Source organism: Diuraphis noxia, unplaced genomic scaffold (assembly GCF_037042655.1).
Source record: "Diuraphis noxia isolate RWA-SAM2 unplaced genomic scaffold, SU_Dnox_SAM2 contig0005, whole genome shotgun sequence".
Classification (NCBI taxonomy): domain Eukaryota; kingdom Metazoa; phylum Arthropoda; class Insecta; order Hemiptera; family Aphididae; genus Diuraphis; species Diuraphis noxia.
In genome coordinates, this window is record NW_028301715.1 from 31,007,568 (window position 1) to 31,031,881 (window position 24,314).

General features: G+C 25.5%; 2 protein-coding genes across 8 annotated transcripts; both read left to right on the top strand.

Annotated features, from left to right (window-relative positions):
* The first annotated feature begins 2,676 nt into the window (after window positions 1-2,676).
* LOC107165291 (uncharacterized) lies at window positions 2,677-10,847 on the top strand. Of its 7 annotated transcripts, none has more exons than XM_089229095.1 (13): window positions 2,677-3,171; window positions 3,288-3,370; window positions 3,442-3,631; window positions 3,727-3,867; window positions 3,938-4,078; window positions 4,143-4,488; window positions 4,568-4,664; window positions 5,234-5,411; window positions 5,487-5,763; window positions 6,112-6,249; window positions 8,864-9,025; window positions 9,229-9,399; window positions 9,916-10,847. In XM_089229095.1, the coding sequence occupies exons 2-13, from the start codon at window positions 3,306-3,308 to the stop codon at window positions 10,674-10,676; spliced, it is 2,667 nt and encodes an 888-aa protein (XP_089085221.1). In that variant the 5' UTR covers window positions 2,677-3,171; window positions 3,288-3,305; the 3' UTR covers window positions 10,677-10,847. The 7 variants fall into 7 exon arrangements, with proteins under 7 accessions (XP_089085221.1, XP_015368946.2, XP_015368945.2 ...); XM_015513460.2 differs by having other exon boundaries at window positions 2,679-3,171; window positions 3,250-3,370; window positions 3,938-4,084; XM_015513459.2 differs by having other exon boundaries at window positions 2,679-3,171; window positions 3,938-4,084.
* A 4,552-nt stretch (window positions 10,848-15,399) lies between these two features.
* Window positions 15,400-24,224, top strand: LOC107165288 (uncharacterized). The gene is made up of 11 exons (XM_089228128.1): window positions 15,400-15,842; window positions 15,933-16,040; window positions 16,115-16,457; window positions 16,541-16,634; window positions 17,196-17,373; window positions 17,965-18,235; window positions 18,363-18,632; window positions 19,921-20,061; window positions 22,937-23,065; window positions 23,128-23,262; window positions 23,347-24,224. Exons 1-11 carry the CDS (start codon window positions 15,687-15,689, stop codon window positions 24,114-24,116), a joined length of 2,595 nt encoding a protein of 864 aa, XP_089084254.1. The 5' UTR covers window positions 15,400-15,686; the 3' UTR covers window positions 24,117-24,224.
* The last annotated feature ends 90 nt before the right edge of the window (window positions 24,225-24,314 follow it).

Below are 24,314 nucleotides of genomic sequence, written 5' to 3' on the forward strand. Positions count from 1 at the left end.
CTGCCTTTGGTGTTTGTATCCATGACTAATAAGTAATATATTAGTATATTTACTATACTATACTACAGTTTATTTAGTAGTTGAATGACATGCAAGGTGTTAAATATTGATTATTGGTACAAGTATGAAGTATTGATTTATTAAAATTCTTAAATAATTATGCCTATTAAGTTTTAAAAATAAACCCATAAATCGATCTGATTTTTTATTTATTTTTTTAATAACAATTGTTGTCTTACGTTAGTTATTAAAAATCTACGCTCACATAACATAACGTATGGCAATCGCGTATAAGGTTAAGGGTATCTTTAGGCCAAAACATTTAAGCTCGAATTACCTATGGTAAATGGTGATTTTGGATAAAAAAAAAGGTACCCACGTGTGCACGCTCAAACAGACGATGCCAGCTTTTAATGTGGTAATATTAGTAATATTACATAGGCGTAATTCGAGATTTTTAGTTAGGGAAGAGGGCTAAACTTTTCAGAACTTCTTACTGATATTAATATTCTCTGTCTCTCTGACCTTAAATTAAAAAAATTCTTCAATTAATATCACACCTCATACAATTCATTTGTCATGATTTTATGATTGGTAATATTAGATTAAAATAATAAATCGGGCTAACGTCGACCGCCAATCAAATTCGACGAGTATAAAGGGAACGCGGAAGCAACAAACATATTAATATATCATATAATATTAGTATCTTCTGCAGCTGATCATTGGTTGACATGGTGAATGGTGGGGTAAGCAGTTTCTAGAAGATTCTAACAATACGATAAACTCATTTGGAAGAAAATAATTAAATAACTATCAAAATAAATGACAAAATCAAAATTTATAATTAATTTATTATTTAAAATTAAATAGTAGATTAGTAGACGAGTATTAGTTGTTGGAATATGTGTTAACCGTAGTGGAAATAATTTTGATACATTTTGTAAATGGGATTTATTGACTTATTATTAACCTAACCTTATAAAATAGGTATATTATATTTAATATCTTAAAGTAAATGCGAATTAAAATATATAATTCGATATATACCTAATAATTAAAGCAATAAAATACATAATACATATTTTTGAAATTTGTTATCTATATTTTATATTATTGTTTTTCCGAATAATGATTTTATAATTGATAACATATTTTATTCTAGACAATGTAAAACAAAACGTAATAAATACTTAACAATATTTTTTTCCTCGTAAGCGACGACACTGTAAATTAGAAACCACTTTTGCATCAGCTTGTTACTCAGAACGATATAGGGAACGGCTTCACTGCTTCAGTCTCTATCACGATTTAAGATAGTATGGTTGCCCAACGAGCTATGATAAGACGGCATACGACTTAAATTTTGATGCCGGCTTTTGGTGGACTATTTTAAAATTGTCAATACTGTTTAATGTATTTATGACATACTATATAATAAGTAATTTTACTATCAATAATGATAATGACAACAATTATTAATTATCATCGACCAATGACCATCGTAAATTCGTAACACATTATAAATTAAAATAAAAACTAATTAATAAATAGTAATAAACATGTATATATAATATAATAAACTTTTTTATGTCATGGAAATAAATATTATTCATCATTAATAGACAAACATAATAACATTAATAACAAATTCTAGTTATTCTACAATGTATTTAAAATAATATAATTAAAAAACCAATTTATAATATAAATAAATAATAATAATATAATATGATTTATATGATTATTAATTATTATTATATATTTATAAGTGTTTATCATAACAATGTTAATTCGTTTTTATGATTTTAACCGTTATGAGCGCTAGATGCGGAAACAGTCACAGATCACGTGACTTTTTGATTCAAATCGTTGCTGTGTGATAACATTTTTCTAATGGGTCGTTGGGCAACCATACTATCTTAAATCGTGCTCCTCATTTAGTCTTATAAAAAAACAACAGAATTTTGATATTTGATATCTTCTTTATTTCGTGAGATATCGCAATGGGTAAATCTTCGCAGGACATTCTGTATTACATAAAAATAAAGATGGATTTAGATATTTAGAATTTTTTTCAGTTACGGCCTTTCGTAATAATATATAATATGTTATGTGCAAGCCCTAATAATATAGCCATAGTACTAAAAAAAACCGGGAATTAATTTTATGAGCCCTTTGCTCACAATGGCACATTATATGCCACTTAATTCATTTCTATATTTTCGCACTTAGGCAATTGCTATTTTAATGAAATGTGAATACCTACATCACGGACTATTATATATTTATATACAAGCCACTTGATTCATATTTCATATTTCTATATTTTCGCACTTAAGCAATTGCTATTTTAATGAAATTTGAATACCTACAATCATTAATCGTGCACATGGACTATCTAGTATTCTAGTATCAATACTGGAAATATAAGGAAGTAATAAGTAATAAGTATACGAGAAGCCATAGACGATAGACCTTATATAATATACATTAAGCGAGAAGGGAAATCGGGAAACTTGGGAATTCGCCAATTTTTTTAGAGGAAATCAGTGTGACCATTTTACACAAATAAAACATACATAATAATTAATGAATTTATATATAACAATATAAAAAAGTCGCTTATTATTGATAAGATTTCAGAGTGTCCCGTACCCCCGTGTCCATATTATTCTTTGGAGGTATTACCACAGAATAGATTAAATGGTACTACCACGGAATATATGAAGTTTCATATATTCTGTGGTACTACAACCTGATGATAGCTTAAATCTAAAAAGCCAGTCTAATCACTAATAAGTCTATAAGTATTTATAATATAAGGATATTAAGATATATAAATATCTTAAATCGTTGGCCAACAGTAAGTTGTGTTAGATCTAAGGCATTTCGAAATCCAACTTCAATGACACAATTGTCTTCATAGGGAATTACTAGACTTCGTATGATAATTGATTAAAAATTAAAATTTTAAACGTTCATTTATATTTTATTGATGAAAATAACACATTTTTAATATTTTATTATTATTTTTCATAGTGACAATTTAGTTTATACTTACGTTATACTCATAATAGTAGTGTTGATTATTATTTATAGTAGAACCGAGTCTGGAGTACTAACTGTCAAATAAGTAACTATTAACTAATAATTACTTGTAGTGTAGTGGTAAGTACTAACTGTTGATATTAATAATTATCGTAGTTCTACTTTATAATATTGACGCAACTTGTTTAAATTATAAAGTAGTGCAATTATGAATTATTTTCATAAGTACAAGATAGTTTGTAGGTACTATTGCCATGGAAAATCGTTGTTGTGTTTTGGGATGTTTGATGACTTCTGATGATGGAGTTCAATTACACGAGTATATATTCTTGCTTATAGTTGAATGATTTAATCAGAATAACTGAATAATTACTATGTATTATATTGTAGATTTCCATTTGATGATGAGATGTTACTGCCCATTTGGATAATGGCTACAAATCGTTCAAATTGGTTACCAATAGATAAAAGTAGAATATGTAACAAGCACTTTTGTTCTGATGATTATGAAGCTGGCAATAAGAACAATATGCTTAAACCAAATGCTTGTCCCATAATTAATAATATGACTAATGGAAATGTAAGTAAATGTAATAAAGTATAAAAATATAGTAAGTAAGTTATGAATTATGAAAAATTATAAGTATTTGTGTATAAAATATTACACATGAAAAGATATTGACAGATTCTGAAGACAGTGAATATTTGTCTACAAGCGATATTAATTCTGATGATTTACTTGATACACCAAATACTAGTGATATGAAATCCAGTGATGATGATTTAACAAGTACATCATCTTGTAGTAATTTTAGTGTAAGACATTTTTATTTAAATTTTCAAATTTTGAGTTATTAAAATTACTAATTATAGAATTTTTTTTTAGAATTCTAATGAAGCTACTGGATTTGATGATGATTTTCTATCATCACTTTCAGACACCGAAGTTGAACTAGAAAATATAGATATTGAAGAAACAATGTTAGAATTAGACTCTGTATCACTATCTTCATCTGTAACAAGTTTTGTAAATGTTGGTTCAGTTATTTTATTATTTTAAGTAAATATCTAATAATATTTTCAATTTTTAGACAAACCAATTTTTTAACCAAGAATGTGCGGTTGTATTATGTAACCAAAATGCAAGAAACCAGTTTGATAGATTATTTTTTATTAACTTTCCAAAGGATAATAAAGCACTTTGTGATATCTGGTGGAAAATCTGTGGGCGCAAAGACAAATTTGATCCTTCATACAAAATATGCTCAATTCATTTTGATTCTGATGATTTTACATCTGTTACAATACTACGAGAAGGAAAACTTTTTAAACAAACTATTTTGAATAATAATAATATTGTACCAACTCTTTATTTACAACCACATGAGTATACAAAGTTTGTAAGAAAACGAAAAAGGAGCTTAAATGATAGTTATAGTAAGTACTATTAAATTGGAGGTTATCATATTAATGCACATGTATTGTTTTAATATTTTGAAAAAAAAAATATTATAAGCAGGTATGCAATATAATTCAACAGAAGTTGAATCCTGTGTTATTAAAGGCTGTGATAAGACATTTTTGAAAGATGAAAAAAGAACATTGTTTTTTAGGTAAAGTAGTTATTTTTAATGATCCTGAAATAAAAAAAATATATGTATTTTACTTAAAGCCATGAATATTCATTGAATGTCAAATAAAAAACATCCAACAAAAAATTCCATTTATAAAATCATATAAAAAATATAGTTCTATATTTTCATTTAAGTGGTAGTTATTAATTCAAACTTTAATATTTTTACACATTAAGTATTAGTATAAATTTAACCTATGTAATATCATTTTATAATGTACATTCATCATTAATTTTTCAATATTAGGAATAATTGATAAAAAAAAAGCTTTTTACTGTTATGTGTCTACATGTCAGCCCACAAAAAAAGTAACTTGCATGATATAAAAAACATGGTGAGATTGCAAAGGCCCAGAGTTTGTTTAAATCTGCTCAACACATAATTTACTTCATATTTTTTTTTCTGCCTTCTTTTTGGCTGAGTCATATTTAGAGAATGAATTTTATCTAAAATACATATTTTTATTTTTTAATACACTTGAGTCTGTTCCCAAGTCCTATTTAATTAATTATTATGTTGTTAATTTTATATGTTTATATTACTCTTAGATTTCCATTGGAAAACAAAACTATGCTCAAAAAATGGTTAGATAGTATTGGATTATCTAATTGGCAGCCCAAAGATACAGATCGAATTTGTTCTGATCATTTTGAAAATAATGATTTTGTAATGACTAATGTTAGTCATGGTCTAAGTGATGATGCTGTTCCATTAATTAAGCCACAAGTATATATACTATTTTAAGGTAACAAAAGGTTTAAAGGTCATTTAATACTCATTGATTTTCTATATACTTTGTAGAATCCATTAGTAATAAACACTGAAGACAATCATGTTAAAAAATATGCATCCACAGTTAACAACAGAAATATTGATATTATTTTTAATAATTTAGAATTTAATCATTTAGAAGAAAATACTTTGATAGTTAAAGATGTAGCATGGGAAAATAAGAATGAAAGTTTATTGTTAAATTCATTGGAAAATAATTTTGATGGTCAAGGATCTGAAAATCACAAACAAATCTTTAATACATCAACAGACCTATCTAGTTCAATAAAAAATAATAGATGTGAAGGTAATTAAAATTTAAAATGATTCATATTAATAATCATATACAACTCTGAGAAATTATTAATGTACTTAATTTACAAAAGAAAAAAACAATTTTGCAACATTAAAAATAAAGATTTCACTAGAAAAATAAAAGAATAACTGTACGATAACCATCATATTTAAGAGCGCTAAAATGCAAAGTGAATCGAAAGTATAAAATTGTATTAATAATTATTGGTTGTATTATATTACAATTTCCAAAAAAAAAAACACTTGTTTAAACGTTGAATGTTTATTTTTATAAGAATTGACTTTTTAAAAATAAAAAATTATTTCTTGTTAATAAAAATGCAATTGCATTATTTTCTAGAAAAATGTAATAAATCAAATTATGAAGATGATAGTGATACTTTGGATGATGTTGGTAAAATCCAACTGTCAAAACATAATATTACAGATAGTTCTACAGAACAATGTATTAAACCAAATGATGAAGAAATCGCAAAAGGTATTACTTATAAAATTAAGTTTTTCTTAACTAATTTTTATGATACATTATATAGATAAGGCAATATAATAAAACATACAGATAAAGCAGGGACTGTAGGCACCACGTAGCCCTCATTGTTACTTTAAGTTGCCCGCAAGTAAAATTTATAATTTGCATAAAAATCACAAGTTAAGGTCAAAGATAGTATGAACTAAAAACTGCAGATTAAAACATTGTTTCATTTTAGATACCTACAATTTTTTCATATGTATACTGTATGTTTGTTGTGTATACTAAATAATATCTAATTAGTCAGTTAATATTTTAATATAATATGTATGCATGTTGTTTCACTTTGCCTAATTTAGTGATAAATTGATAAATTATCACAGTAAAAAATGCAATTTATTAAATAATTGTTTTAATCTATGATTGCAATTGCAAACATCTCTTCTTAACATTTTGAAGGTTGCTTATGCGGCCTTATGTTTGGTTATATTGTGAAAATAGAAAAATTACTTCTTTATAGTACCAACCAGAAACTATTTTAAAGCAGCTAAATGAAGTATTATGCACATTTATTTTATCTTAAATATATAGACAAAATAATGTAATGATTCTCATATAAGGTTCACAAAGCTTGAAAGCGTTATTCAAAGTTTCTCATGGTTGTCTATACTCTAATCAAAAAATATACCATGTGTTCAATTTTAAAGGTAACAGGAAATATTTTGAACACATCCCTTGGAGTTTGATTCAGTGTTTTATAACTGCCTACAGTACATATAAATACATTAGTATTTGATTAATTCTAATTTTTAACTATTTTTATCGGCGCATGCATAGTAAAATCAAAATTTCTTATATAGGAACCACTATTTTTGAGACTGGATTTGGATTGATTTATTTTTTCTGAGCAACTGATATTTACAGATTTTTGATATCTTCAAAATTGAAACTTTTAGTATAGTTGAAAATTTTAAACTGTTTTTAAATTTTCCCTTAAAAAATAGTTCTATATCATATGATCTAAAGGACCATTGTACTGGAGCATATGTCCCCATCCATTTATGGCCGAAAGTTTGGTTAAGGTATTCTCGAATAACTATTGCATTATGGGTGGGAGCCCCATCTTCTTGGAAAAATAAATTACCTTATTTAAAACTTTTGGCTGTCCTATAAATTTCAATTTTGAAGATATTAAAAAACTATAAATATCAAAGTTACTAAAAAAATAAAACAATTCAAATCCAGTCTCAAAAATAGTGGTTTCTATTTAAGCAGTTTAATTTTACTATGCGAATGCGCCAATAAAAATAGTTAATAATTAGAATTTATCAAAAACTGATGTATTTATATGTCCTGTAGGCAGTAAAAAACCCAAAATCAAACTCCAAGTGATTCGACATATTTTCTGTTAGCTTTAAAATTGAACACAAGGTATATTCTTTGACATTTTCAAAATTAATTCAATCTAGAGACTGTATTAATATGGTCTAATAGTTAAATAAATAACTTTTATATAACAATATCATAAAATATACACAGTAAAATAATAATATAGCTTGATAGACTAACTTCAATCAGAATCATTTTTTGTGTAAAATAATAATCACCTTTTGTTATTTTAATATAAAATACATTTCAGAAAATAAGATTATAAACAAAAATTCAAATAATAATGATCTGGAGTATGTTTATATGGACATTTTAAACTATAAAAATTTGAAAAACCACCAACAATTAATACTAACACTAGTATTAAAGGTACCTAACTTGTTATTGACTTAATTATCAACTATAAACATTTTTAGTGGTCTGTTTTAAGAAATGTTTTAATCCATTTTTAATACTTAAGTTGTATTCTTATGAAGCTTACCTTATAATTTTTAGCCCTCTTAAAATATTGAAATAATTTTTATCTTTGTTAGTTAGTTTTTATGTACACATTTCTGTTTTTATGATGTTCAACTTAATAAATCTCTGGTGAATAAGGTCTGAAACTCTTCATTGCACTTTTAGCCATTGTGTTACAAAACCCTAAACAACTAAATGTGATCTTCAGTTTTAAATATAAATCTAGCTAAAATTTATGATTTTTTAATAAGTTGACTAAATTGAGTATCAGCCAATTTTCCAGCTTAATTAGTTTAAAAAAAACTTGAGTTTTGATGGCTATACATACTAACATTTTTTTTTTAGATTCATACTGCTTTGAAGTTTTCATGTAGGATCTATCACATCAATATCTTTTATTATAACTTAAATTCCCATCTACTCATTTTGTTTTGTATTATTGTTATTTAATTACAACTTTCTCTCAAAGCTTTTAAAATGCAGATTTCTTCATTCCAATTACCATATTTAATTGATAAATTTAAAAAAAAGGAATTAACTTATTTAGAATATATATTTTTAACTTTTAAACAATATTGCCACTAACTAAACAAAATATCTAAATAACTCGTATCAAATATTTGTATGTTTGAACAAGTTCATGATGTGTATACTAGACAATTGACATTGACTCTTATGATTGTTTCCTCTGAATAATAATAATAACAAAGTAAATAATGGTTATATTTAATTTATTTTATGAAATATAATTTATTAATTATTTATTTTGTCACAGATGAATGTAATCAGACTAAATTAGGATCAAAACCATATGAAAATAATAGGAAAAATATGTCTGTTAATGATTCAAATAACACTACTTTAACAAAAAATAAATGCATTTCAAAAGTAGTTAAGAAATCACATAAGGAATCAATTGAAAAAAACATTTTTGAAGGTAATTAATTAACTATCAACCAATTTTTACTGATTAACTCTTAATGATTGTATTAACTCATATATAATGTATTAATATTAATGTTCTCAAACAAAAATAGATTGACCTTTTAAAATGGTAAAATATTTTCTTATGTTTTTATATTTATTATTTTATCAAAATTAAGCCAATAAATTCTACAAAAATTATTTTTATTTTAATAGAAAAAAATATGATACCAAAATCAAGGAACAATGGAAATGGCTGTAATTATATATACTTAGACATGTTGGATGGCGATGATGTTAAACATTTGTTATCATATGAAAATAAAAGTATTTCAAAGAAAACCAAAGCAAAAATTCTGCAACTATTAGAAAAAAATCATGCAGATGGTAAGAACAGTTTACTTTTAAACCTGTATGGTATAGGTTCTTAATATTTTCTTTTTAATAGACCCTTTCAAACTGGTTTGTCCCATTACATATGGTAAAATATGGGTACAATATATACCAATAAGCATTTTGTAGTATAAAAGTTTTTCAAAGTAAACTTGACTTATAATTATCAAGAAATATTTTATATTTCATATTTTATTATATTTTTCAAGATCATAACCTTTTATAAAATATTAATAAGCTTAGTATTTATAGCAGAATAACAGTGAAATTTTTTGTTCAATATGTTAGTATAAAAATAAGGCATGCTTAAAAAGAGCTTTTTTTATTATACTTAAATATTCTACAATAATTGATTGCAATTTGTAATATATTTTTTATTATGCTAAAAAAATTGCATTCATATGAATACATTTTTAATATTTATTATTTTTCTAGGATTTTTTCTGACAATAATAAATGTTTTTTTTCTTGCCATTTGATACAATTTCAATGTTTGTATTTTCTTTGTAGAAACTCCAAAATCCATTATATATGATGAAGACTTAACAGAATGTTATGGTGAAATGCTTCTACCTTATTGTGACCCGGACTGTCAATTAATATGTTATTATTCTCTACCTGGCCCTCAAAGAAGACAAATTTATAAAGAATTTCAGATGTTGAATGTAACTGAACAAAATTGTAAAATAACTGAATTAGTACAATTACGTATGTCTAAAAAAAAAGATGGCACTTTTGAAAGCTGTCCGTTATATCATTTTATTTGGAATAAGGCCTTTATACAAGTCTGCAAAACTTTTTTTATAAATACATTAGGTATTTCTGAACAACGGCTCAATGCCATCCTAAAACCTATTAATTACAGTTGGTATTCTGATAGAGAAACTGCCTTGAAAGCCAATCAACCAAAACAAGTGACCGTAATTAGTGAGCCAGTTGTCATGACAGATTTTATGAAACAATCTTTAATACCATTAGACAAGGACTACAATTCATATCAGCCTGAGGGTGAACCAGAAGTTAGTTTAGAAAATGTACCGTTTAAAGAATATGAAAAAGTATTCCTATACATGAAAAGCATTCCTAGGATTTTGAGTTCATATACTGGACCATTAAAAAAACATTACTTTGAAACCAGTATTTGTTCGGAATATATGTACAAGGCATATTCTGAAGATTTTATTAAAAATAAAACTCCCCCACCATACACAAAACGTCAGTTTAAAAAAATCTACAACCAGTACATGAAGACATTTTTAAAAATGGTTTAAATCCATATCATATTTTATTGATTGGTATTGACTTGAAAATATAATTATATTGATACTTCCATATATTCTCATAATTAAAATTATGAATGTAGTATTTTGGCATCTACACAATCCTATTTTTGAACAACATGACAATTTTTTTTAAATTATTATTATTATTATTCTAAATAAGTTATCATTTTTATACTTATTGTTTACTGTTTAGTATTTTAATAGATCTCTTATTGTGTAATTATCAATGAATATTAATCATTGTGTGTATATAAAATACATTAATTGGCAAAAAAAATTAATGTACCTGTATTGTATAATTATAGTTAATGTATGTAGTTAAAAGGAAGTTATAACTCATATGTGTGGTCTCTATATTACTAATGTATAATATAAATATGTCATCATTAGAATAATCTAATTTAGTCTGTTATTTTTAAAATTATCATGAATGACAAATCATTTAGGCAAGAATATTATCTATGACACACATAGGCATTTTTGGATATTTTAATTTTGAAGTAAGTACATGCTCATCATTACTTGCTTTAAAATTAAAATATGAATAAAACTATATGCATCTAATAAAAATAAGTCTTGCTGTTAAAATGATATTAGATCAATTAACCCTAATATTAAAAATAACAAAATTAAATACATTATTCTAAATGTAAAATTTGGCATGTTATGTGTTTGTAAGACAGAAACAGCACATGCAATTACATTATAATACTTATTTAATTTGTTTTATACGCAACACAAAAACTAAAATATTAACCACAGTAACTGAAAAATAATTTTGATTTTAGTTTTCATTGATATGTGTGGTATTTTTCAAGTACATAGTATAATATAAGAAACATACTTTTATAATCAATACCATAAGTGAATACTATATGTACTTCTGAATCAATTACAAAATATGAATGTATATAATTACAAAGATTATATTTATTATTAAATGTTATTATTTATTGTTATTACTTACTATGCATTCTAGATTATTCAAACATTTTTTTTATATAGATTATTAATTCTAAATGATAGATTATTTATGATAGGGCCATAGGGGTTTAGTTCAGAAAAGAAAACTTTCTTAAAATTGAAAAAAATTCTTAGGTGTATAGGTAAATTGACCTTTAAATTAAAGGCTTTAATTAATAATATTGAGTACAGTACTCTGGATATTGGTGGACGGTTGAAATAATAATTTACATGATATTATTGACAAGAATAACATTTAGTTATTAAAATTATAACCTAAACTACTTTATACAGTTTTAGGTATATCAAACTATCAACCATAGACTAAATAAAGAGGAGGAGGATTGGATGGGCTTACCTTACAGTTTAGCTACTCAAACCCTCCTAAAATGAAATATGAATTGTATTTTTTTTATCGAAAATGTTGGCATTCGCAATTTTAATATATTTTCTTTTTAATAAGTGTGAAGGTGTAGTCCCACAACTATTTTCCTCTGTCAAACATTTTAGCTATTGACCTCACTCAATTTAATGACTTTATTTATGTCTATGATGTCAAAATTAGTCTTTACTAGGCTAACAACATAGTCATCCTGTCTTTAATGACAGCAGTTGTTGTGAGCAACTCCTCGACCCACTCACCAATAATTTAAGTATAATTATAGTTATTACTTATTATAATTACCTATTTTGTCTTCATATTTATTAATCAACATCAGATGGATATACCATAAGGTTTGTGATATTAGCCACCTAATCATGCCCCAGCCTATCAACCCAACGGGATCAACTTTTTTCTCTTTTAACATTTTCCAACATTCCTATCGATACTAAAAATATCTTTTCAACCCAACAAAAATATATTGTTTTGTAAATTTTATCCTTTTTCAGTCATACAGGCTTTTTAATCTAATCAGACATCTTCTTTTCTTTCTTATTTGTAAATAGCTTATTTATATCTTGTATTTAATGTCTTTTAATTGTTAAGACTAATTGTGAAACAAAGTTTAAATTAAAAAAATTAATAATTTTACAAGCGTTAGAATAAATAAATATTATACATAAATTTATCAATAAAATTAAAATAAGAAAATGTACCTATATATGTTATGTATATCCTTCAAAAGCTACTTTTACACCTGTTTTATTGGATTTAAAGGTTTCCATTTCAAATGTTTTTAGTAAATTGAATTATAAAAATTTTAAATGAAAAAAACTTTACCGCTTTAATGACTGTCAATTGATTAAAATTTGTTCACTCAAAAAATAATAAATATTATTAAAGTATGAAAAGTGTACATGGGAAATTTCCAGTAATAAAATGTTATTTTATATTTTACCATTATAGTTATATTTTATGATATAGTATAAAAAGGTCTCCTATAGTCAACTATGAGGACACTATGATTCCTACTTAGAGAATTTCCAGTAATAAAAATACATCTTACTCTATAATTTTTATTTTTATTTTAATTGAGCCTCAACAACAAAGGTTATTGGCTTTAAACATTAATATTTTTTTACACAAGTATGAAGCATTAATAATAATTAATAATATATACATAACAATAATAATAGTATGAAAAAAAAAGATTGAAATATATGTAGATTAAATTAGTTGGCATATTTTAGTTTGTTTTAAATAATTAATTAATTTTTCTACGTTGATTGGTTGTGGACTTAGAGCTTCTTCCAGGTTGTCTTCTAGGTTGAGCTTAGCTCTGATGTCGGTGAATTTACAGCAGTGGCATATATTAGATGTTCAACCGTGGAAGTTTCACCGCAAGTTTGGCATTGGTCAGGTTCAGATCTGTTCATAAGGTGTTTATGAGTCACCTATGTGTGACCTATCCGTAGTCTGTTTAAAATTACTTCCTGGCGTCTTGGTAATGAGAAGAATGGCCATGGGAAGACTGTGGATTTTATTTTATTTAGCTTGGTGAGGCATGTTGACCACAATTACTCTATATTATATTAAGCTATATGCCTATATTGTATTCGTGACTCATGAAAAATAGAAACATTTTTATGAAGTATAATTGTAGTAATTATGCCATTATGAAATCTTGTTATACCTTCTATATTATGTTCTGGAGTACTGGAGTGCAATGTACATAACAATTGACGATTGTGGAACACCTGAGCTTATTTCACCTATTCTGTGGAAGTGTGGGCCTATAGTGAATAAAATATTATACCTGCAACCTGCAGTTATGTTGCTGAATAGTGAATAGTGCCATAGTGGTGCAACTGAAATATTTTATCGTCTACGGATATGGTCAAAAAAGTTCCCGCCACAAAAAAAACTGGTCACCATTACAATTAAATATTAAGAAATTCACATATTATTATGACTTTGAAAGTTGAAATACAATTAAAAGGTTTTAAGAGGTAATAAATATAAGATAATATTAAGAATCACTCTCAAGTAACCAGGCTACCTGGACCAGTCGGACCAGAGTAAGTTTAGACGTTGACGTATGTCCTCCTAGTGAAACTATATTATAGCAGTATCTCCAATAATTGAATTGTTGGGAAAATGAGCTTTTCGATTTCTTTGTTTTTCACCATAGAATCATTATTTTTACCCACATTTAAAAAATTAATTATTAGTCATAGGCATTCTTAATTTTTTGAAATATTTGTTTGAACTTCTATCATTATTTTGGTTTTTTTTCATATTTAAGGATATTATGCATTTATATCTAGTATTATTGTGTATTAAAAAATAAATTAACTTTAATAAATGCGGTATCTCCATAAAGAAACTTTTTATTATAAAAAGTACACATTTATATAAATTACAATTTAGAACTATTACCTACCAGGTTTAGTGTACAATGGGTTCTATCCTTCTATCTATTAAAATATACTAATAAATAAAATAAAATAATGTAAATTGCATTTAGTATGTTTATTTTAGTGAATTTAAATATTCAAATTAAAAAAAAACAAATATTATATCTATAAATATCATAAAACAGTAAATACATGATCATTTAGCTTAATAAATGCCTTTGACCAAAACGTTTGGTACATGGCATGTGTGACTGTCTAGTCACGACCATTCATTGATGAAAAATAAAGTTTACACATAGCAAATCCGTTTTGGAGAAAATTACTAGGAAAATATGCAGTATTTACATTGAGAAATACTATTTTATTAGTAAAATAAGCAGTATCTCCATTGGATATACCATGATTTTATCATGGGATATACTGCTTTATTCTCTGGGACATGCTATTACATGCGTGTAAATACTGCGTTTTTCCCATAGAGTAATAATTCATAATTACTCTATGGTTTTTCCCTAGTATTTGACAATATTTTGGTACATACGACATTTTATAATGTATTATAAGGCATTTATAAAAAAAAAAAATTCGGTAATTAATAATTATGCAATTATGCTGAATATGAAATAACCTCAAATTTTGAAATTTGGCACTTACCTTTACTAATAAATAATCTACTATACACAATACACGTCAATTAGTCTTTTATTTATTTACACTTGTTCCACTAGGAGGGTAGTATAGAGTATAGTCACAGATTATATAATTTTATATAATTTTATATAATCTGTGGTATAGTCGTACATCGTATAAATACATGTAACATGTATAATCATTGTTGTCAGAGCCATGTCGTATTATACGTTTTGTATTTTCTATTTATAACTTTTTATCACAACCAACCATAACGTCGGTCTGATATTTATCATATTATATATTATACATTTTAAACGTAAATATGATAAATAATAATGTTTGGGTATTAATCATCCATGTATTAATTTTTTCGCCAAATGATATTATTGGTTTTTGACGATTTTGTAGTCAACAATGTCAACCATCGTCACTTCTCACTAAGATGTCTTTCATTCCCTCGTCCGATTCAGTGGTTTGAGACTCAGACAACAGTGAATCGTTGTGCGCTATTCGATAAATGATTTCTGTCCATTGTCCACGTGTCTGGACCGGCGTGCTTGAGGCCTAACGGATATTATTAAGGATTATTATTAAACAATCACTATGACGGATACCGATTCAAGCGACGTTTCTTCAACGAGTGATGTAAATTATTCGGACATCGACTTCGATACACCTAACACCACAGACATGAAATTGAGTGACGTCAGTGATGATCCATGTGATGAACGTCCGCTCAAAAGCGTTTCATTCGAAAGAGTAAGACCGTTTTTTTTATTCAAATTTTTGTACGGCGTTGTGAACCCCAAGTGTTAATTATGGCAGTCGTATGATTTATGTTTTATTTAGAAAACAAACCGAGCCCTGAGATCATTTGACCAAGATTCGCCGTCGTCCCCTTCAGAAAATGAATTTGATGCTGTGTCGTTGTCTTCAAATGTAACGAGTTATAGAAATGTTTGTATAGTTGTTTTGTTAAAACTTTCAATTTTTCGCAAATATAATAATGATATTGTTTTTATTTTTCTCAGACCTATCAGTATGACAGTAAATGTGCTGTTGTCTTGTGTAATGCAAATGCAAGAAACCAGTTCGATAAATTATTTTTCATCAACTTTCCCAGAGATAATAGAAGTCTGTGTGAAATTTGGTGGAGATTATGTGGACACAATGGTACGTTTAATCCTATGTCAAAGATATGTTCAATACATTTTAAGGCCGATGATTTTATTTCTAATATGGAAAGGAGAGATGGCAAGCTTTATAAGCAAACTATATTAAAAAACAATTATATTGTACCGACTCTTTATTTACAATCATATGAGTATACAAGGTTTACAAGGAAACAAAAAAAACTTGTTAATGATGTTAAAAGTGAGTAAACTTTATTACTCATTAATTTAAATTATTAATTTAAATTTTTTATTGTAATTATTGAAAATATGATTTATAAACAGGGTTACCTAAGAAATTAACATCAGTTTATATATGTGTAATTCAAGGCTGTAAGAAAACATCTTTAAAAAATGGCAAAAATACATTATTTTTCAAGTAAGTTAATAAAAGATAAATTATTTTGTATAATTTAAAAAAAAAAATACAAACATTATAAAAGTACAAGCAGTTAAGCATAAAAATGTTTACAATCAGTGGCTGAACTAGGATAGTTGAGGGTGTAAATATTAACTGTTTTAACTTTTTATAGTGTAATTACTAATGTGCCCAAAACAAAAAATAAATATTACAGTATATGTGTTAATAAATAATAATAACTCATTTATTTTTTTATTTTTAAGTTATATGTAAGATTACAAAATACTTGGGATACATAATACAGCATCAAAGTAATATTTTATTAATAGTTATCAATCAATTGTGCCTATTTAGAATCTAGATACTGAAACTTACAATAGTAAATAATTCACTTAGTTTTATAGTTAGGGTACTGGTCTTGAGTGAAGAATAAATACCCAGTATTTATATATTTTCATTTAAATATATTTCACATATTTTGGTACTTAAGAATAAGAAAATTCTAGTATACTGAATTTAATTGAATGCAATATATACTAAAATTACCTTGAAATGTATTCTATATTATTTTGTTTTTAGATTTCCACTTGAAAACAAGTTTCTACTTAAAAAATGGTTAAATATTATTGGATTACCCTATTGGAAACCATTAAAAACTAATCGAATATGCTCTGATCATTTTGAAAGTTATTATATTACAAAGATTGCCAATACTTATCAACTTCATAAGTTTGCCGTCCCATCTATAAAACCTAAAGTATGTATATTGAGTGTGTGTTCAGTTTGAATCTAAGAACAAAAGTCCGGTAAAAAAAGTCCTATTTATTTATTAGTTATTTGTATGTTTATGTACGCAATATTATACTTTTATATGATACATAGAACAGAAGACAAGAGGTTGGGATCCGAGAGTAAAAAAAGATATAGGGTAGGATTTAATATTTCATTTTTAAGTTCAACAAATCATACTTCTTGACTTGGTGAGGCACGGTTGTACGCTCAATCTGTGGAAACGCACTGAGCGTCTGTTTATGATTACGTATAAAAAAATCATTACAACTCCTTAAGTCGCATGCAGTGCATATTAAACTTAATACAAAAAATTGGCATTTAAATTATATTGGTTATTACATTGATAAAAAATTATAATGTCATATCTTGTGTTGTATTTTAATTTTTATTGTACCTATAATATTGATTTAAGTTGAAAAATGTATACTTCTAAATAAATATTTTTAATAAATAAACCTAACTTTTTTTTACTGGATTTTTGTTTGCCGGCTATAAGATAAATTCCCAGTCAGTACCTAGTTTGAAACATAATATGCTTTTTACATATATTTTGTAGAACTTGTTTAACCATGAAGATTACAACAGTAGACAGCTCAAAACATCTTTTAATGATAAAATAAATCTATGTGATTTTAATAGGCTAGAATTTAATATTGTAGACAAAAATACTTTGTTAGTCAAAGAAAAAAAAAAAAAAAGTATTGATGAAAGAACTATTTTGTTAAACTCAATAGAAGATAAAATAGATCAACAACTAAAAAAATATGATAAAATACTTGAAACATCAACCCTTTCCAAATCAACTGTAAAAAACAAGAGTGATAAAGGTAAGATGAAGATAATCTATTTATAATCTTATGTATTTCTAAAAAGTACAACATGACATTTTAATGAATAATGTGTAATAATATGTATTGATTTAATATTATATTATTCAATAAAACTATTCATTAGAAAAACAATTATTAAATTCCTCAACAAAATGCAATAAATCAAATAGTGAGGAAATTTTAAATGATGTCAATGATATTAAAGAATTTGAATCTAAAGAGAAGATAACTCAAATGCTACAATCACTAAATACCTCAACAAAATGCAATAAATCAAATGTTGAAGAAATTTTAAATGATTCCAATGACATTAAAGAATTTCAATCTAAAGAGAAGACTACATTAAGTTTAACAAAACAATATCTAGAATCATTTGAAAAAGAAATTGCAAAAGGTAAACATGATTTTTAAATTTTTATATTTTAAATTCAAAAATTTGATTAAGAATTTAATATCATTAAATCGTACTTATGCATTATTTATTTTCATTATTATTTAGAAGTATTGAGAGTGTTGGCTATAGTTTTACCTAATTTTTTAAAGAGTTTTTACAATAAGTATTAATTTTTCAGTATAAAAATATGTGTTGTATATTTAAACAAAATTTATTATCATACCACCACTTTTAAAATTGAAGTTGAATCATACAATATAGTTTGTCACGTATCGTCTGATTGTAAATATCTTGAAATTCAGTTTGTTTTACAGTAATAAGTAAGAACATTTGAATTAAATGGCATATAAGAATCAAATTTTTGGTGCATGAAAATCTGTAAATATCAAATTATTTGTAGGACCTTGTAAAAGTGTATTTTCAGCATTATAACATGAAGAATACTCAATTTTAACTGTTTCCAAAATTAAAACATTAATCTATTGATATAATTTCGACCAATGGTTTTTAAAAGTGATCTGATACTTGCTCAATTTGATAATTTTGCAACTTAATTTTTGCGAGAGTAACATTTAAGCGTGTTAATGTAATCATGAACTGAGAAGATATAAATTCATTTAGTATAGTCACTGGAAATAAAAGAAGTAGGGAGTAACTATTTGTTATACTTTAAAACTTGCTACATTTTGATTTAACCAACATCATTGGTGCCTCAAAAAAATTTCATTAAATGGTTGACTGTCTGGTAAAGTAGAAAAGTTCTCAATACAAAGTAGATTGTCATTTAAAGTCCATGTTCCAATTGAGATTTATTAAATCAGGCAATTGGCAATGTTTAGTAACTTTATTTACAATAATTTAATCCAGTCGTTTCACTCAATTTCAGTATATTTTTAAAATAACTAGAAAAACATGATTTAAAATAGCTATATAAAAATTTTAAAAATGTTTGAATTCAAAAAAAGATTAATCTTATGCCATTCAATTAGAATTTCCTAATTGTTGAAAAAAAAATACTGTATTTAATGTATTGATTTGCCATGAATATACTAAGAGTGATATGGAATTTTTGGGACACTGTATATTATTAAATAATAAATTGCTACGTATTTATAATTGTATAATTGTATATTTCTCTTGTAGTTTGAGAAAATTATTATTTTTAATGCTTCAAAAATATCAACCTATATTATTATGTTTAAAATTGTGTTCTTTTATTTTATGATGCCATATTTTTAAAATAAGTTGATAATGCTTAAAAAAATTAACATACTATAACAAATTTCAGAAAGAGAGATCATAAGTGGAAATATAAATAATAATGATATGGATTTAGAATATGTCTATTTGGATATATTAAATGATGTTAATATGAATGCAAGTGTAATGGAAGTTCAACCTACATGTGATACAAATAATAGTTTAAAAGGTAACTTGTTAATTATAATTACAATTTTTTACAAAAAATAATTAATATCTAACAAAAATAAATATGCTCGATATTCCCCAAACATACTCATCTCCCTTTTTTTCTTAAAGAATGCAGTTTTTTAAATTTGAATTTTCGTATTTTACATTCTGAGCGATGAATCATGAATATACTGATTTTACTATCAGTGTTTTTTTGGTTACCTTTTGGACAATTTAAATGCTTTAGTTTACAATTTGGCATCTTTTTGGTAGGAAAGTGAATCTAGTTGGTGCTTAGTATAAAATGATAATTTTACCATTTTCGATGTGTGATACAATCTTGAAAATATTTTGATTGTTTTGAGTTGTTAATAGACATTTTCAATTTTCAATTTTTTTTTTGGTTTTTTCATTACATTTTATCACTTGAAAATTCATTGCTAGGTTGCTCATTAGATGATATAACAGCAGTTGATAAATATTAGATAGATATATTTGGACATACTTATTAAAGAAATAACCCTCAGTAACTTGGCCTGTATTATTTAATAAGTTAAGATAAACTTAATAAATATGTGGGCCAATAAAATTTATACAGGTAAAAACTAGTTGTTTCACATAGTAATTTACTTACCTTTAGAGTATAGTTTAAAATTTTTGTTGAATGTATTTTATACTACTTTAAAGACATTGATGATAAAAAGTGTTCAAATTCTTTAAAATATTTAAAATCTTACAAAATACATTTTTGTTATGTATCTATTCCTTTAACTGTAGCTATCACTTATTGCTGCACAACTGGGCATTATCTATTAGAATTTTTAATATTTTTAAAAAACTATACAGTTTATTGCAATTCTGATATATCTATCGTCTTTACACAAAAAGTTACACATTTATGTATAAATCAAACATTAAAATTAAAATTTTTAAATAGATAAATCATTGTGTAAAGTAAGAAACTTTTTACACATATAAAATAGGCAGTTGTATTAGGAATTGGTAAATTGAGTCCCGAGAAAAAAAGGTAGTAGGTATTAGGTAAGTTGGGTCCCATGAAAAAAAGATTATAAGTCCTGCCTACTAATAAAAAAAATAAAAAATAATATTATAAAATATTATTAATTATATATTTTTTTCCCAACGATAAAATAACGATACTCAACAGCACTTACAGTCAATATAAGTCGATAACTTTGTAACAGTGTACCTTTGATTAAACATAATGAAAATATTTAATAAAGTACTAATATACTAATAAAGTATTTTAATACATACATACGTATATGTATGACATATTATTGTGCTATTGTGTATCAGGTTACGGTAAGGCGATTTTTACGTATTTTGTCAAAATTCAAAACTTTGAATGCTTATAAAAAAAAATTGTGACTATGAATTTCTTTTATTTTTCAACTGCTATTGTAATAATATATTAGAAGTGTCTTGTATTACATTTTCAAACTTTTTTACCCATAATAAATACATTTTTATCGATATTAATTTTTAAAAAAACTAATAATAATCGAAAATTGTATATACCTATAAATAGTTCACTTAAGTCGAAATTTTTTGAAAATTGCATGATGGATAGAATATACTTATATACAAATTCGGTGAAAATTTCATTTATCTATGGTCATTTGTTTTAAAGTTACATGAAAAACCAAAATCGATTTTGTCGAAAAATGATTGTATGTAAAATTTCCCGTTTTCCCTTCATTTTTAGTTTGTTTTTGACCCCCCAAAGTACCAACTAGATTCACTTTCTGATCGAACGAGGTACTGAAGTCAAAAATCAAAGCATTTTTACTGCCCCAAAACGTGATGGTACGATGATTGGAAAACATCATGGTAAAATCAATACATTCATTGCTCCGCTCAGAATCTAAAAATGGAATCGATCAGACTAGGTGAATTGTACGTTTATATTCTCTGAAAAAGTATAACTTAGTATTATATTTTGTTAAAAAAAAATGGTTTATTTTAAGAATTCTGCTGCAATATGATTCTTATGCTGAAATGTGTTCCGAAACTAATGAAATAATATTAATTGGATTTTACACATAGACTTCCAATTATTGAATGATTTTCATAATTGAATTTGTTTATAATAATATAATTTTTGTTAATTGTTAATATATTAAGATAATACAGCTGTATTGGAATTTAATAGAAATAAAAATGGTTTGAAAAATATGTCTGTAGAATCAATAAAGACAAATTTATTATTTTATGGTACCTAATTATTAACACACTTATTTTAATCATTTTTCTTTCTAAATTTATATGTATCATTTACTTTAAAAACATAAAATGAACCCCAGACAAAAATTTGTATATAAAAAATTATTGGACATGATTTGAGTAACATTTTTTGTTCTATGGTTACTGCTCCTAATTTTTATCCGAGCACATTTTTCAAGTCTGACAAATGATCTATAAATTCAAATTATTCAATTTATAAAATTAAAATTGAAAATAATTGTTCTTAAAATTATATATTTAATTTGATTACTATTTCTTTTACCTATTCCATTATAATTGTCAATGTATTAGTTTTGATCCTGACTTAGGTATACTGGGTACAGTGAAACCTCTCTAAAACGGAATCGCATGGGACCAAACATTTTTCCGTTAGAAAGAGTTTTCCGTCATAGAGAGATAGAAATTGCATATATTATTTGCACGGAGACTATTGACATTTTCCATTATTAGGAGGATTCCGTTTAATAGAGGGTCCGTTATAGAGAGGTTTTACTGTATATACAATTTTGTGAATTTATAAATAGTTTGTATTTTTGGAATCGTTGACTCATAACCTTACAACATAGTTTTATTATAAATAAAATTATATAAACATTGAATTTGTTAACTTATTTTGATAATTTTAGATAAAGAAGCATTAAATAAAATTTCAAATACTAATGAAATAGATTTAGAATATGTTTATTTGGGTATGTTAAATGATGAAAATATGATTGGAGTACATCCTTTATATGATTCAAACATTAATGTAAAAGGTAATTTACTTATGACAATTTCTAAAATGCTTTTACAATTTAATATTTATTTTTTATTGTAGATGAATGTAATGCAACTGAAATAGGATTTGAAACAAATACAACTAATTCAAAAATAATTGAAGAATCTGAAACGCATAAAATTGAAGAATCCAAACACCTTGAATTTGGGGCCAATAAAAAGCAAATTGTTGAAGGTAGTACCTATTTTTGATAAAATAACCAATGTATTTTTTTTCCTCATGTAATTGATACATTTTCAATGTCTGTTTTTGTTACAGAAACTCCAAAATCTATTATATATGATCAAGACTTAACAGAATGTTATGGTGAAATGCTTCCACCTTATTGTGACCCTAATTGTCAGTTAAAATGTTATTATTCTGTACCTGGCCCCCAACGAAGAGAAATTTTCAATCAATTTCAAATGTTACAAAATGTAACTGAACAGAACTGTAAAATCACTGAATTAGTACAATTGATTATGGTTGAAAATTTAGAAAGTGATTTTGAGAGGTGTCTGACATTCCACTTGACTATGAATAAGGAATCTGTTAAGGTGTGTCGAATGTTTTTTATGAATACATTGGGTATTTCTGAACACCGTCTCAATGCTGTTTTGAAACCAGTCAGTTACAATTGGTATTCTAATACTGATACTGCATTAAAAGCTAATCAACTAACTCAAGCAAAAGTAATTAGCGAGCAGATACCTATCACAGATTTCATGAAAGAATCTTTAAAACTGTTAGATAAGGACTACAATTTATACGAACCTGAAAGTGATACCAATGTTAGTTTGGAAAATGTGTCTTTAGATGAAAAAGAAAAAGTATTACTATACATAAAGAGTATTCCTAAGGTTTTATCCATGCCCAATAACCCCGGGGACGTGAGGAAACAAATGTTTGAATCTAGCATTTGTGTGGAATATATGTATAAAACATATTCTGAAAATTACATCAAAAACAAAATTCCTCCGCCATATACAAAACGTCAATTTAAAAAAATCTACAACCAGTTTATGAAGTCTAAATTAAAATTGGTCTAAATCAAAAATTACATATTTTATTTGTGTTATATTTATACACATACAGTTTTAGGGATTACCTGTTTCTTGTTTATGTTATATTTTATTGATAAGTTTTAAGTTCATTTATTTTATGTATTACATAAATAAAAATATTTCATTGTTTTACAAAATATATAACTTAAAATGTTTTTTTTTTATGATATATTCTTAGAGCAA

Coding starts and splice junctions, on each gene's coding strand:
- LOC107165291 (XM_015513460.2), top strand. CDS start 3,306: ATGGAAAATCGTTGTTGTGTTTTGGGATGTTTGATGACTTCTGATGAT. Junction 4,085..4,142: donor CTGTAACAAGTTTTGTAAAT/GTTGGTTCAGTT, acceptor TTCAATTTTTAG/ACAAACCAATTTTTTAACCA. Junction 5,764..6,111: donor AAAAAATAATAGATGTGAAG/GTAATTAAAATT, acceptor ATTATTTTCTAG/AAAAATGTAATAAATCAAAT.
- LOC107165288 (XM_089228128.1), top strand. CDS start 15,687: ATGACGGATACCGATTCAAGCGACGTTTCTTCAACGAGTGATGTAAAT. Junction 18,236..18,362: donor AAAAAACAAGAGTGATAAAG/GTAAGATGAAGA, acceptor ACTATTCATTAG/AAAAACAATTATTAAATTCC. Junction 18,633..19,920: donor TGAAAAAGAAATTGCAAAAG/GTAAACATGATT, acceptor AACAAATTTCAG/AAAGAGAGATCATAAGTGGA.